The 16,320-nt window shown below is 30.3% G+C and overlaps 2 protein-coding genes across 4 annotated transcripts; one reads left to right on the forward strand and one right to left on the reverse strand.

The window, feature by feature from the left end:
- Positions 1–1,459: 1,459 nt before the first annotated feature.
- On the forward strand, positions 1,460–6,044 carry LOC137811442 (uncharacterized). 3 transcript variants are annotated; one of them, XM_068613201.2, is made up of 6 exons: positions 1,460–1,710; positions 2,304–2,567; positions 2,665–2,817; positions 3,877–4,214; positions 4,473–4,980; positions 5,355–6,044. In XM_068613201.2, exons 1-6 carry the CDS (start codon positions 1,671–1,673, stop codon positions 5,864–5,866), a joined length of 1,815 nt encoding a protein of 604 aa, XP_068469302.1. In that variant the 5' UTR covers positions 1,460–1,670; the 3' UTR covers positions 5,867–6,044. The 3 variants fall into 3 exon arrangements, with proteins under 3 accessions (XP_068469302.1, XP_068469303.1, XP_090154712.1); XM_068613202.2 differs by having other exon boundaries at positions 1,480–1,710; positions 5,311–6,044; XM_090298586.1 differs by lacking the exon at positions 1,460–1,710 and having other exon boundaries at positions 2,183–2,567.
- Positions 6,045–6,487: 443 nt separating this feature from the next.
- Positions 6,488–7,645, reverse strand: LOC137811443 (protein LURP-one-related 17). The gene is made up of 2 exons (XM_068613203.2): positions 7,119–7,645; positions 6,488–7,020 (listed from the first exon to the last, which is right to left on the reverse strand). Exons 1-2 carry the CDS (start codon positions 7,380–7,382, stop codon positions 6,619–6,621), a joined length of 666 nt encoding a protein of 221 aa, XP_068469304.1. The 5' UTR covers positions 7,383–7,645; the 3' UTR covers positions 6,488–6,618.
- Between the last annotated feature and the right edge of the window lie 8,675 nt (positions 7,646–16,320).

Here is a 16,320-nt window from a genome sequence, read left to right on the forward strand (position 1 = left end):
TTGTGTTCATACTGACCAATGATTAATTCAAGTAGACTTATACCCTACCCCTACTCAGTTTGACCTAAGCATGACCTGACTTGTCCCTCTTATGTCCAACTCGACTTGGATTCGCATGAACCACCATATCTCAATCTGATTTACCGTACGTGAAATTGTACTCAACCAAACTTGGACTTAATCTAATCTAACTTGTCTCAACACATGCTCAACTAAACTAGACATGACTCTGATTAGACCTATATCTTGACCTAAACCTGGTATGTTTTAGCTTGACTTAGATTCAAGTTGACGTGAGTCTCTCTCGATCAACTTAACATGGTATTGATCTAATCTAACTTTACATAAGTTCATCATGATTTTGTCTATATTTGGATTGAGTAAAAATTTTAAGTACTTTTTTTTCATTTTTATAATTTTTTTTTTTTTACTTAAAAAAACCATGAGACTTCAATTGATATTTTAGCTTTATGAATTTTTTTTTATGAGGACTTTTTAGCCTTGTGAGTTTTTCTTTGCCCCGACTCTAGGTAAAGCTGGGTGGACTTTCAAGTCTACATGTCTTTGAAATTTTTTAAACAATTTATGAAATTGGTATTGTTTAAATGTATTTTTAAATTTTAAATATATAAAATAATTGATATTTCAACGTACTTTATTGTGTTCAAACAAATAATTAGTATCATTGACAAAAAAAATAATAAAACATTTTGATAAAATGCTATTAAGATATCAACAATATAATAATTACAAAATATAAATTTTAAATTTTAACAAAATTATTGGAATTATATATTTTTTTTAATACATATTTATCAATATAAAATAAGAATTGTTCAAACATTTACTTTTATGCCTAGATATATAAATGATGTTATCCAAAATTTTCATAATTACTTTATGACGATAGTAAGGAGAGATGATTTTTTTTTTTTTAAATATCACCAAACTTAAGTCTTAAAAGTTTTGAATTAGATGTAGTTTTTTCTCAAAGTCCAACAATAAATTGAACATTATGGATAAATAAATATTATTATTATTAAAAATGAGTTTGGGAGTGCAACTCATGAAGATTTCATGTTTTTCATAAATCAATATTTCAGCTGTCTTCAATCAACGGAGGAAGTTTACCTGCAAAAGACTCTCCCGTGTTTAAGTGAGTGGGAGCATAAAGATGATAAGTTTTTAAGTGTGTAAAAGTTAAGAGTCTAAGATAATATATATTTTACTTCCTAAAAAATATTTATAAATTAATCAGGTGGTATCATTTAGATTAGCTACATGACTACTCTTATTCAATATTTCATAAATAGTCGTTTATCATTTAAGACTCATTTATTAAACCATTTTATTGTTGATGTTCATTGATGACCGGAACGTTAAAGGATGTAAACTATTTTTTGATAAAAATGTTAATAAATATTAACAATTTGATATGAAAAAAGGAATTATGAAAACAGATTCCACAGTGGAAAAAATAAAGAAACAAGGGAAAGAGAAGAACTTCTTTCCAGCCTTGGCCGGAATATTCCCCCGTTGAGGAAGAGAACTTGCCACATTGCTAAATATACACCTTCATTTCCCAATGAAGTATAACTGTATAGCCAACACAACACAATCACCTGTTGTGTAAATTTCGCAAATGCTGTGCAATTCCATTCACTCAACTCATGGGATCAGAGGGTTTTCTCACAGTTTCAGGAGAATATGGTAAGTGACTCACTCGTCATCCCTAATTTTTTTTATTATATACTTGCTTCGCATTCTTCAAATTATACATGATTTTATGCCATTATTATGTTAACATGATTTGTCTCCATTGCTCCATGCTTTCGAGAAAAAAAAGAACATTTAATGGATTGGAGTAACTAGGTATAGGTTTAGGTACGCCATACATACATGTTGGAGGTTCTCACTCTTTGAGTTGTTCCATGGCACCTAATGGGGCTTCATCCTATCACATAGACTCTGCTTTTGTTTTAAATAGCCATTACTCCCTGTGTTATCTGTTAACCGTTTAGTACGTGGTTAATGCTTCCACTGTAGATACGTATGTATATGAGAATTGAGGTGGTTGCCATCTCTAACTACCCATTTTTTGCATGCCACATCGGTTGAGTTGTTGTTTTTTAGGTAAAATACATTAATTTCAGTCTCAACTCTTAAAATTCTGTCATAGTGTTTGGTGTTTTGCTTTTATAGACGTTAATTGTTGCGGGATTTTTAGCCTGTTAACTTTTTTGTGTCACATGTTGCAAATATGAAATATGATGTTGAATTTTCTTCTGGGAATGAATTTCTAGAGACTCAACTGTGTGAGAATTCTAGTCAGCTTCTCAGTCTTCAGGGTAAGGATTTGTCTGAAAATGTGGCAAGTGGAAAGGACAAAAGTTGTCCTGAAGTCGAAGAAGGCATGTCATTACAACAAATAACAACAAAAGTTAGCCAGAGTGGTAGTTCGTGTTCAAAGAGACCAAGGATGTCCGAATCACAAAAATCCACAGGCTTGAGTAAACTAGAGGAGTCAAGGGATGTTTCTGAAAAGCTTGGATCAGACCACATAAAGAGTATTTCTCCTAATATTTTCTGTCCCCGAAAGCAGGCATTATTTTCTTCATATCTATATGTTCACAACCCTTTTTCCTTGTTTTTCTTTTGGTATAGAGAAAAGAGAATTTCCAAAGCCAAAGAGCCATTCTACCAAGTGCGGAGAGAAAAGGAACATTAAGGTGCCTTCTTCTACGGCTAAGTGCAGTTCTTCTTTGAAAATGGGTGCCACAATCTTTGGTTCTGCTTATGGAGGGAACAATTTCTTTGGTATCTAACTATTAACCTATTGAACTCTTCATACTATTTGCATAAAATTATTTTTTGATGTGATTATTTGCACAATTGGGTTCACTGTGGTTGTGCGTGAATGTATCATTAAGCCTGTTGCCAAGGGTCTTGACTCTTTAACCTGTTAGCAATCTGGTTAGGTGTTTCTAACATAAGTTATGTTGGAACTCTATTTTCCCTTCTCTAGCTTCCTAGTTAACTATTGTGCTATATGTTGATGTACTTACATATTCTCTTTAAGAGCTAAGTACATAATTTTCTAAGTTTTTAGTCTTAATGTTGTGATGGTGATGCTATGGAAGCCAGAAACTGATGTGTTTAGTCTCAGTTAAATGATTGCGAAAGATAAATTTAGGAACTTCATTACATTTCTTGTAGCATGTATGTTTGAACAAAAAACATGCTGTATTATATTGTCATTCTTGAAATGAATTTCATTGTGCTTATATTTATATTACTTTGGAGCCATTTTATAAAGTATTCAGTTCTTTGTACTTTTAGAAATTTAATGTTTTATTATTCTGTTTTATTTAAATTATGGCTCTCATTTTCGGGTCAAACCAAATTTACTATATGAGCATTTCAAAATAATAGCCCCCCTAATAAATATGATTTTGGACCAGTTATCAGTAATATCTGTCCATCTATTAGCATCTAGCCCACATGCTGTTATACATGATCAGTGTGGTATATTATTGGCATCAGTTCTGATCAAACATCCTATAAGTTTTGGCCATATACTCTTGGTTCCATTGAAATATCTAGTTAAGTTCTTTACCAATAAGAAAGGTGGATCCAATGTTAGATGGTCAGATTAAGAGAAAGGTAGGAGAAGACCAGAGAGAACTCTCAGAGAAACCATTATAACACAATGACAATTACCTTTGTAGTGATCACCATCTAATTGGATAAGGCTTGGTTGTTATTGCTGTAAGCTTCTCTCTACCAGAATGCTTACTGGTTTTAATGATTTATAGCTGCCATTACTGAATTGAGAGTACATATTTCTCAACTGGAAATATTGGAAACTGTTGTCAGGGTTATATGGTCTGAAGCAGGATATTCATGATGTCACAAAGCTTATGGATGTTCCATCATTGGATGGGCTGCTTAGGGGCACTTTTGACTGTCTTAGTTTGAGTGAAGATGTAAAGAAGAAGACATCAAATACAAATGGAAGTTTTTTTAGTTCAGTTAGAAAGGCTTGCTCTCTCCTCCAGCTACCAAAGTCTATCCAATCCAAAAGTATGGCTGAAATTGATAGCTCCTTCTACAATATGTCCAATACCCAAATGAGTTTATTTGGTGCTGTAGAAAGTAATAGTAACGAGGATAAAGAGCAGTCTTGCACATCAGACATGTCTGCATACCACAAGGTTAGTACTTAATACTTAGTATTCAGTAGATTTATGTTTATTTCAAGTTGTAGCTTAAAAGAGTGGTATTCGAATTACTATGCACTACCTCATGTGCAATATAAAGGCTGTACCGTTGCACTAAAATTATAAGTCACTTATATAACTTTTCTGCTTGGGTTTGTTCTTTAGTTCTAAAGCAAATTTACATCCAGTGATAGTAAATGTAAAACTATATAATGATAATGTTATTTATACTCTGTAGTACTTGACATGCAGGGTCTTTGTACTGAAAACAAAAGTTCCTGTAGTCCACTTGACTTTCCATTATATCAACCGAATGATGTCTTGGAACGGATTGCAGTCCCTCGATCCGAGGACTTGGATTCTTTGCTCCTTGATGAGTCCAAGCCTGTTGTTCCAAAAAAGAATAGTAATAATTTACGATCTGGCAAGCAGGTATCTCATCAACCAAGCTTGCCAACGTTCCCATGGTCACATGCTTTTGGAAGCCATTCTAGAGCTAATTCGGACATAGTTAAGTTATCAACAAGTAGAAGCACATGCCAAGGTAAATGGGCAGGGATAGGTTTAATTGCTAGCTCCACTGACATCAGTCGTGGTTGTTTTACAAACATTGATTCATTCAGCTATGATCAGAGCCTTGTTCCTTCAACCAGTAGTTCAAGCAATAAAGATTGCCCATCTTTATTTGCTATTTTCCCTTTCTGTCAGTGGAATTCCTCATCTTATGTAACACGTTCTAAAGATTTCGAGGCTACTATAGGTACAATTTTTTCTTTGGCTACCTGGATTTTTGTTATGTTTTTGCATTGTATCTAATATACTCTTCCCCTTCTTCACTGTGATGTTATTGAATGAAACACATCATTTATATACTTTCACCTACTTTTCCTTGTTTTACGTGGTATTTTCCTTGGTTGGGTTTCAGGGAAAATCATTCAGAATCCCCATTTATGTTATTTCCCTCATGAAATATGTTTATTGCAAATTTCATTTTAAATCTTATAATCTAGAAAGCATGAACAGCACGCCTGAAATATGTTTCTTGTATTGTAAGTCTTAAATCATTCGCTGAAGTTACAAGTGGTTTTAGGTGTCACCATCTTCTCCCCTGCTTAATATTTTGGTCTCTGGCAGATGAGCACTGTCCAAGATTATTAGAAGCTGCAAAAATTCTGTGTGAAATTGCAACGAAACCTCCGGGACAGAACCCTTACGGAATCATAAGATCACAGAAGAAGACTTCACATAAGAACATGAAAGGTAAAAGCTTGAAGCCAACTGCAAACCATGAAGAGATGTCTTCAGCACCAACTTCAGTGGTTGGATCCGACCTAATGGCCAGAACTGTCGACCAAATAATTCCTGCAAAGAAGCCAAGGGTTTCGACAGTCGAGAATAGAAATGGTGTTCATTCACATTATGTTAAAAAGGGACCCTATTCTTCAAAATCAAGTATACCATTACCAAGTAAACCGGTTAGGGACTTGATTAGAGAGAACAAGCCTTCGGCGGCAGCTACTATACTGAAGGAGCTTACTATGATGCGCCCAACTAATAGGATTTTGGATAAGGGTAGGGCTTATGTTGGTCAATTCAAGGTTCAAAAATTAGGATTGGTGGATTGGAAACGAGGAAAGGAGAAGTGAGAATGATCAAGCATCATCTAGTGTAGAAAACCTCTATTGCTCTGACATCTGTTGTGATTAATTACCAAAAATTATATTTAGTCATAGGCTGCTTTGTATATACTATCATTATGGCTGCAATGAGACTGTTGTAAAGGTTATTTTCAAGGGAAAACTCGTTTCAAATGTTTAATTTAAATATAGGTGTACAAAAAACATCATTCTTTGTCAATGTAGAGCATTTGTGGCAACATTAGCAAGCAGATTTTCTGTTTTTGCGCGTGCTTATGTGAGATGACTTTATGTAATCGACTAACTGTAGTGTGGGTAATTGGTGTTTACGTACTGATTAGAGATGTGATAAATGAACGTGACATTAATTTTTAGCTTTGGGCATATAATGCATGGATCGTTATGTAAAACCCCATAACATTTTTCTTCTGTAGTTTGCCACAGTATCATAATTTGAAATGTTTGTCTATTCATCTGATAAAAGCACAATCACATGATAACTTGTTTTCTTTTAATAGAAGAACGAATGAAAAGAGGAAATTAGTTACTGGAAAGGAGTTGAATTTCTATCAATTTTATCAAAAAGAAAGACACGAGGAATTGAGAAACTGAACGTAATAGTCCTAGGCAAATTTGAATTTTCCTTTCATCCTTTATTTATGATCTCTCTGGTGCCCAACATATCAAAACTTGAAATATACCACATCTCAGAATATTAACAAAACACGAAGCAGAAAGAGCATATGTAGAATGAAAAAGTGTCAAGAAAACATTTGATCAAGGAGTAAGACGAGTCCCATGGCAAAGGCAGGATCAAAGCCAGGGTGCACAACCAACTGAAAAATCTCTATCCCAAAAGAGACGTTTTTGGTATTAGCTTCCTTCCTCTTAATTTCAGCCACCACCCTTCTGCACTGATCCAACACCTTACACGAACGATGTGCGTAGGAACCCTCCACAGTAAACGCCACACACCGTTTATCTGAATGTGAGACTCCACGGAACACGTAGGCCAGAACATTGCTGTTGCCATGTAAAATATTCACATGCTTCTTTACACGATAAATTGGACTCTTTGATGGCTTAGAAAAGTCACTTCTCGTTCTAATGTTGTTCCCCACTTCCCCTTCATACACAAACCATCCATCTAACAATCCAAGCCTCTGCACATCAAATCAAAACTATCACTTTTCGTTACATAAACAAATAAAATGAAACAAGAGAAAGTGCAGCATAAAGAACATCATCGACTAAAACATACCCTGCGGCGGAACATGGTGAGTATAGATTTTCCCGAGGCATCCATGAGAGTGACTTCGTTTGGTCGACCAATATAATTGTCGACCCTATACACCAAATTTCCACAACAATCGATGACAGTGAATCCCTTGCAACTCATCACCAAGGATTTTCTCCAAACTGTTAACTTTTCTGCGTTGTTTTTCTCCTGCTCATGCTCGTGCTCTTGTTCTTGTTCCTCGTGAACTGCTCTTGACAGGGATTTGAGTCCTGGAAACACCCTCATCTCTTTCTCTCTGTCTCCTTCCTCTGATCTTAATCAAATTCACTCTCTCTCTCACTTTGAACCTCGCTAGATTCTCTGCGTCAAGTTTGAACAAGGCCAAAGGGTACACATTTATACTATTACCATCGTAACATTCCTTCAAAAGTAATATTAAAAAAATGATTTTTTTTTATTTCCAGTTCTGCTGCTACAACATGGGCGACAGCATGACATGTTGACGTACCCACTCTCACAAGCTCACACACTCTTTAATGGCGAAGCGCGTACTATTCTATAGGGTCAGGATGTTGACATGCTATTTTTAACCCACTTTCTTCTTTTCTTTTCTTTGACCCTTTTTGCCGACATTTTATTTAATAATAGCGCGGGAAATTATTGACTCTACAAAAACACCTCATATAATAATATTAAACTAACAGTTTTCATTCAGTTATGTCTAAATTAAAAAGTTCAATTTTATAAATAGAGACCAGGAAGTAAATTAATTCTGTTATCCTGAAAATTTATCTTATTTTCCCCATTTTTTAATGAATTAAATTGACAAAAGGTCTTCATATTTTTTTTATAAAAAAAAATGTACTTTTATTCCGTGTGTAATTTCTAATATATATTACTATTTCTGTATTGAATTTTGATATTTACATAATTCGATAATAAATGACTTAATTCAATAAAGATTAATTATTTGATATTTTTTATTATAATATTAATGTCTTAAGTATGAGTGTGAGTGTTGGTGGACGATCTATTAATACGCAACGTGGAGTTAAACCTATGACAGTATAAAAATAATAAATTATTTTTGAAGAATGAAAATCATTTTTTTTTTTTAAACTAATAATCTATATATAGTTAATTTTTTTAGAATATACTTATGTGGTTCGAGATATATATATATATATATATATATATATATATATATAAATGGTTTGAAAGAAGTGAGATTTGTAGAAGATATTTAAAAGCAGCCGTTTTAGTATTATGGATGATGATATTTGAAGTGTTGTAAGAAGAAAAGTATTGACGTTGGAATCGTTGAAATAATACTAACACATGTTGCAGAAGGTGACACGTGGTCTCAATTGTATGAAAGGTCTAGAACCATTCCAAAACTCATTTATTTAATTTCTTTCAAGATTTTGGCTTCTTATTTTCCTAGTTACGTCTATTCATAGACATTCTTAAGAAAGTGAGGGAAATAATGGAATCGAATATCCATTACGGAAAATATTAACATCTATATATTTTTAATATTATCTATACTTTCTAGACAAATATTACACTCCCAACTATTTCAAATATGTTAAAAGTATTTATTCATTAAATTTAATTATTATGTAATTTAAGTATTTCTAATTAAGTTTTTATTAAAAATAATTTTATCTATTAAGTATTTAAAATATTTTCGGTATGGTGACGGCTATTCATTGTTTCTACAATTTTCTTTAGCTGACTATAATTTTTTTTAAAATACTTAAAACTAAATGAGACTATTGAAGAATGAAGAATCTAAAACATAGACTATACTAATAAAAACTATTCTCCCAAAAAAATGGAGATTGAATGTTAGAGGTGGTATTCGAGATTATTTTTTTTAATTATTACTTCAGAAAAGAAAATCATAATAAGATGAAAAAATTTCACCTGTTAATAATACTACGTAAGAGTATAAAAAATATCAAAATATAGTATGTTTACCTTTATTTTTGAGATATAGAATCCTTATATAACACTCGTAAATTTTTTTCATAAAATTGTAATAACTTTCTTAACAGTAATTATATTCTTAACCCGACCCGTTATCATGGTTAGATCAGATCCATACTATCGAACTTTAATCCGATCGTAGTCAAACAGTACAATAACTTAATAACTTTTTTTATAAGAATTAAAGGGTTGAGTAAATAAACGAAGAACAGTAATAATGAAGTGGGTAGAACAGATGAGAAAGTGGTTGAAAATTGCTTTTGGTCACATGGTGTGTGCTACACTTACCTAAATACATAGGACAATAATTGGTTTGACCAAAGACGATGAGGGACCTCGTGCATATAAATTATGTTTAACTATATACCTAATTTTTTTAGTTTCGTTTGTGCATGAATTATTGGATTTTGTAAAGTTCATTAAGCTTCTTTAATTTAAGAAAATTATTTTGCTTAAAAGCATAAAAATATAATTTTTGAAGAAAATTAATGTTGCGGTACGTACAATATAATTTCACGTTGTTTAGGAGTTTACATATTAAGATTTTTTTTTACTTCTAAAACGAATAATATTTCAAATACACGATAATTTTATATCTTTCATTGTTGAAGGTGATAGTGATAGGAAATGTAAGGTTGTGTGGCAGACATGATTATGATTGTGATTGTGTGTTTGGGTTGGTTAGTTGAAAGTTGAAACACGGCTTTGGTGTGTTTTTGTGGTTAAAGATAAGAAGAGGAAGCGCTTTCAAACCGACCCGTGCTGCATTTCCATTGCTCACCATATTTGGTGCTTACCTTACGCTTTTATGCCTCACCACTCTCATAACCCACGTTCTTTTTCATCAAATGCTTTCCAATTTGTATACTTGCTTCTCGACCAAGACAAATCAACAAACGGGATATTTTTAGACTGTTGTTTCAAAAATCAAACACACAAGAAAACAAATGTATAAAATATCATCAATTTCTACTGTCATCTAACTCATATTAGTAAAGTTTTTTTATATTTACGATATGAAATATGTGTCGGGAAAAACGGGTAATTTCTCCACTAAAACAGAGCTACCCGACAAATAATATTGAATAAACAGAGCGGAATAATAAAAGAGATAAAGAGAAAAAAACACACCAGAAAATTGTTAACGGAGTTCAGCCAATTTAGCCTAATCTTCGAGCACAGCAAAAACAACTCACTTTTATTATTATGGGAGAAGATATTACAAATTGGGATATATAACAGTGAAGGAGAAGAGTTTAATTTATAACCCTCAAACCTCCTTCCCAAACAATGAACCCACCGCTGTTGGACTTGGGATTAAGCCAAAATCAACAATATGAATAAATATATTTTAAGTGTAACTCAATTTTATAAAGTTATTCATAATTCATAAAATAAGGTTTATATTCATTTATATATTATGATGTTTTTATCTTTAGTTAATGTAAGATTTTCAACACATTCTTTCTCGCCAACATGTGTCAACTCGTGTGTGAGACTTATGTATGGATGGTCCGATAAGAGTCTAATAATGGTTGGTCTAATAAGACTAGAAATTCTCATTGAGATAGACTATAAACAACTCTAATACCATATTAAGTAATAAATTTTAAACCTAACTCAGCCTTACAAAATCGATTCATAAGGGAATGTTTGCATTCACTTACATAGTATAAAATGTCTTTATCTCTAATCAATTTTTTCTAATTGTACAAGTTGTAGATAATCTTAATTTGTGACAATGAATATTTTTGTCTAACCCTAAAAGTGAGCATAATATATTTTTGTACTACCGAATGATCGAGATGAGTGATATAGCCGAATAGCCGAGAAGATCGAATCAACTTCTCTGACCCGAACACAACAATTCATAAGCTTATAATTAACTTAAAATAAACCACACTTAAATGATAAACCATAATTAAGGGATAGTTGGACCCTCATTTTGACCCACATGCAAGCCCATAACAGTTGAAACCCATCCAAAAAGTATAAGTAAAAGAGAGGACCCCAACACTAAAGGTAATTTTTCACTATCTACTCACCTGCATATTGCACACTTGATCATCATAGTGTATTCGCAAGTACCCTCCATGAGGCTCGGAGGTCTGGAGTGAGCAGAAGACCATCATACTTGGAGGCAAGAAGACTGAAAGACTTAGACTCAAAAAATTACTTCTTAGGATCCCGTCCTTCGTCTTAGCCCCTCAGCTAGGGACCGACTTCCCTTAGACCTCGACTGGGAACTTGTTTCGTTAGTCAATATAATTTCACATCGCTCAGGAGTCGAGAATAAGCGCAGTTTATATACTCTCTCCTCCTCCAACCCATCAATATATCTTTTAAGGACAAAACTGTGACAGAGTATCGACTTTTGAAGCGGACAATACTTCGGTGATTGACCCTAACGATACTATCTCTTGAACTTAAGATTGAACAACTTTTTTTTCCCTCGAACCATGGATATTATTGTTTTTTCTTTTTATGCATTGGGATGTATAAAACCTTACGAGAATCCAAACATACATCAATATCGTTGTGTTACAATTAACATAATCATTTTGCATATACGTGGTTAACAAGAATTTTAAACTCTTATAAAATAAGTTTTAGTTTAGTTTTTATTTTTTCTGAAGCAAACAAGTAAGGTAGGGACGAATGGGAGATTAATGGAAGTATGTTGAGGTCATCTGAGAAAATAATGCATGAAGGACGCGTGGCCCTATTACTGTTTCAACGATAGTGATTATAGTGGGTCATGCTTAGATCTCAATCGCTGCCAAATTTGGAAAATATTTTACCCAATATTTCATAATACTCCTTCTAAACGTCAACCACGTGAACTAGCTTGTTGAATTATGCACTATAAATGATACTAAATAATACTGTTATGATTCGGCTAATATATATAGTCTTATCTCTTTAAATACATATTTTTTTCTTAAATAAACAAAACTGTTACGAAATATTTAAAGCGGACAATATCAAAACGGATGATTGACTTTATAATTATTACAACAACATTAACAAACTTATATACAATGTAGCATAAATACAAATACAAACACAGGTATAAGTATAATCTTTAAAATGTAATGTAGGACATGAGATATTAATCTATTTATTATTTTTATTTAATTATGAATTATATAAATTGACAATAAAGATTTATGTACACAAGTATGTTTCAAATTTTTTTTTAACACAAAGATAATTGTCATGACTGATTCAAAAGAATTTGTCTCTTATTTTTATAATCATACACTTCATGAATATATGTCCTACAAATATCATACGGATCGATATTCGACACCGACATGTCACTTAATAGGAGTGTCCGAACTTCATAAATACATGGTAATTTGTTTTTTGTGATAGACTCACGTTGCCAATACATAAAGTTTTTTTTATCATTAAAGTTTTTTTTATCATTAATTTTTTCTAATTTGTTATTTGTATATAAGAAATAGACAATTGCGAGTGTGAAATAAAGCAAATAAATTATTAATTAAATAGATCATTTGTACAAGAAAATAAAATTATTTTCAATTAATTTTTTTATATCATAACTGACTTCAAAGAATGCAATCTATTTAACTTGAATTAAAAATATAAGTGTGATCGTATTAATGTGATATCGGAAGTTATTTTCTTAAAAAGTAAGTTGTATTTCAGATTAATCACACAGTATAAACAAAATTCTATGATATAGGGGTTTTTTTTTTTTGCCATGGGTTTTCAAACTCATTGCATAAGAGACTATTGTGTAGTTCATTGAAACAAGAGAATGTTAATAAATAGCACATCGCAGAAACACATTTTCACTGTACTAATTTTTTTAGTTGTTGAGTTGTTAATATACTACATTCCAGAAAAGATTATTTTGTTCAAAAAATAAATAAATAAATCAAAATTCCTTTCTAAATAAGAAAATCCACATATAAAAAATTATTTCAGAAAAGAAAATTCAGAAACATATTCCAGAAAAGAAGATCTAAAAGGTATTTTTATATGTATCCCATTTTATTTAAGGAAATTTTCGTCTTTTCATACTGAAATTGGGTGTAGTAATATAATACGGTGCAGGAAGCAATTGCCCTAAATCTTTTATTATGTGGGCTAAAAAATAAGACCAACACATTATACGGGCTTTGCGACTATGGTTCTTATGCTGTTTCTTCCTGCAGCTCCATAACTTCTTGTCCACCCCCATACTTATTAAAATAATAAAAATATCTTTATTCTATTTACTTTTTTTACTTTGAAATGAATAGTCCAGAAAAACTTTAAATTATAGAATCTAGAAGGTAATTTCAGCCCAATTCTATAATCAAGAATAACTTTCTTCTAAAAATAAATTATAAATTATAAAAATAAAAGAAATATTTTCAAGACTACAAAATTCAAAAGATATTTTTTATTACAAAATTTATAAAGTATTTTTAGATCCAAGAATATCTTCGAGATTATGTAATCCAGTATATTTTTATTGAGTTATGAACCTTGGGTTGACCCTTTATCATTTAGGTAGGAGGTCGATGTAAATGAATAATGTAAAAGAAATAGTATAAGACGAGAATTTGGATTAATTAACATTAACCAGACAATAAAGAGATAATCATAACGGCAGACACGGGGTTAAGACTGACTCCATATATACTAGATAAAACCTCACAGACCGATATCAATTTAGGTTAAGAACATACTTATTTTTGACTACCTTTATTGTTCTGGATTTAGATCGCCTATTGGCCTGTCTAGAACAATTTTTAAAAAAATATTTCAAAATATATTTAAAAAAGATAAAATTCAAAATTTATTTTTTAAATACAAAATAGTCTTTTAGTATGATCTTATCAACATAAGTTATAAATGCGCCAAAAATAAGCCGGTTCTTATTAAAGAAAAAAATTATTGTGCCAGTCTCCTTTTGTCTCTTAAAGTAGTTTTTGGTGACAATAAAAATTGATAATTGTTATATGAAATTTTGGGTTAAAAAAAATATTTAGTTTATTGTAAGTTCTTATCATTCTTAGAAATGCATAATTAAAAATATTTTATAAAAATGTTAATACTTATGGGATCATCCTCAATCTTCCATAATTAGTCAAGGTAACTAATATAGAGTTTGCCACTTTGCTAAGCTTTATTGTGTTTACATATCTAACTTTAGGATATATTTTATAGCCTTAACAGTTATAATAAAAAATAAGTACCCTCTTGGTTCTTATAATCGAAAAAAAAAATGTTAGTTTTTATAATTTCAAATATTCATTTTAACTTTTATAGTTATACTTTTTTATCTTTTGATTTTCCACCACAAGTTTACAGTCAGAGTTTTTTTATTAATGAAAACATTTTTAATGTAAGTTTTAGAAAATTAAGTTATTTAAAATTGAAAAGAGTGTTCATATAAACACTAAAACAAATATTACTAAACACACACAAATATGTAAATATAAGTTGGTGTTTATTTAGTATAGATTGATAGAGACATGGATACGATATGAATATAAATACAGAGATATGTACAATTTTTAAAATGTAAAATACGAAAACAAAAATTCATATATTATATAAATTGACAATAAAAATTTATGTGTACGAGTATGTTTTAATTTTCTTTGTAACATAAAAATATTTTTTTATGACTGATTCGAAATAATTTGTTCCTTATTTTTATAATTATATTAAAAGTTTGAGTTTTAAAAAAATTAATGTATTTTTTTAAAAAATTACGTCAGAATCGTAATAAAATATTTAAAAATTTAATAAATTTTTTTTAATTAAACACTTTATCAATTTGTTTGTTATAAATATATTATATGTGTATAATACACCATTTAAGAGAGGCGTAAGATTTTGTATAGTTCCAATTATTAAAATGGGCCGAAAATTCTAGAACAATGAAGATTTAAATATAATTATTTCACTAATATGTTTGTGTTTACGTATGAGTCACTACTAAAATCGAATCACATATCAGATATGCAGTTACCAAATGCTGAGTGCTCGTTTGGCCACGCCGATAACTGTTTCTGATATGCACATAATAATTACATTGCATACTTTATAATATATAGTGTGACGCAGAATTTCTCTACCATACTCAATCATTTTAATTTATTTCAAACTATTCTATTATTTTAAATCAATCCAGTTTAATTATTTTATGTTCTCGTTATGATCCGTCTTCATTCATCCCTACCCGTTTCTTATGGGCTAAAAATCATTTAAAAGATTACCAATACATTTTTTTTGTATTATATATATGAAATAAAATTAAAATCAATAAAGGAGAGAATAATTAATAAAACTATAATTGATTTTACGACAATGATGTGTATAAAGCATTTGGATTAGAGGTGGTGGATCAATGGATAAATTGAACCTATTTGATGCAGAAATCGTAGTTCTGTAACCACTTGCTCGTGTTGTAACTAATTTTTATATGTAATATGTAATTGAATATTAAAGATGGTGTGATGTTGTAACTAATTTTTATGTCATATGTAATTAAATTTAGTGGTATGCTTGATAATTTAGAAATGTTTATTTTAATTTAATTAAATGTTTTATTCTTGGATAATTTTTAAGGTACTTTCAATTTGTTTTTTCTTATTTCTGTTATCTTGATTTATATGAGTTTTATATGAATTTGATTAAGTAATATTTTGAGTTATTTTAATTTGTTTTTTCTTATTTCTGTTATCTTGATTCTTTGATTTATATGAGTTTTATATGAATTTGATTAAGTAATATTTTGAGTTATTAGTTAAACTTTTTATTATTGGTGGAGTGTTTGCTAGTGTTTTGTTAGTGTTTTGTTAGTTATTGTTGATAATAAGTTAAAGTTTTTATTTAGGAGAGATTTTAAAGATTTTTTTTCCAACGTATAAAGGTTAGACCATGGATCATATTTATTTATTTTTATAAAAAAATGTAATTAAGTATTATAAAATATTTTTAAAATTTTAAAATTTAAATATATTTACTGGGACTATTAAATAAATTGTGATATAAAAGTTCACATTAATTACTAAATAAATTTAAAAAATAAAAATACTTACATCTATTCCTATTTATTCTTTTTATTTATTTCTTATCCAATCAATCATATGATATACTTTTTAAAACACTTTCTTTTTAACTTCTTTAAATATATTTTTTTTCTCAACTTATTATTTCTTTTTAATTTTTTATTTCTTGCCTTAAAATCAAGCAACGAAAT

Source organism: Phaseolus vulgaris, chromosome 2 (genome assembly GCF_051622355.1).
Source record: "Phaseolus vulgaris cultivar YP4 chromosome 2, ASM5162235v1, whole genome shotgun sequence".
NCBI lineage: Eukaryota > Viridiplantae > Streptophyta > Magnoliopsida > Fabales > Fabaceae > Phaseolus > Phaseolus vulgaris.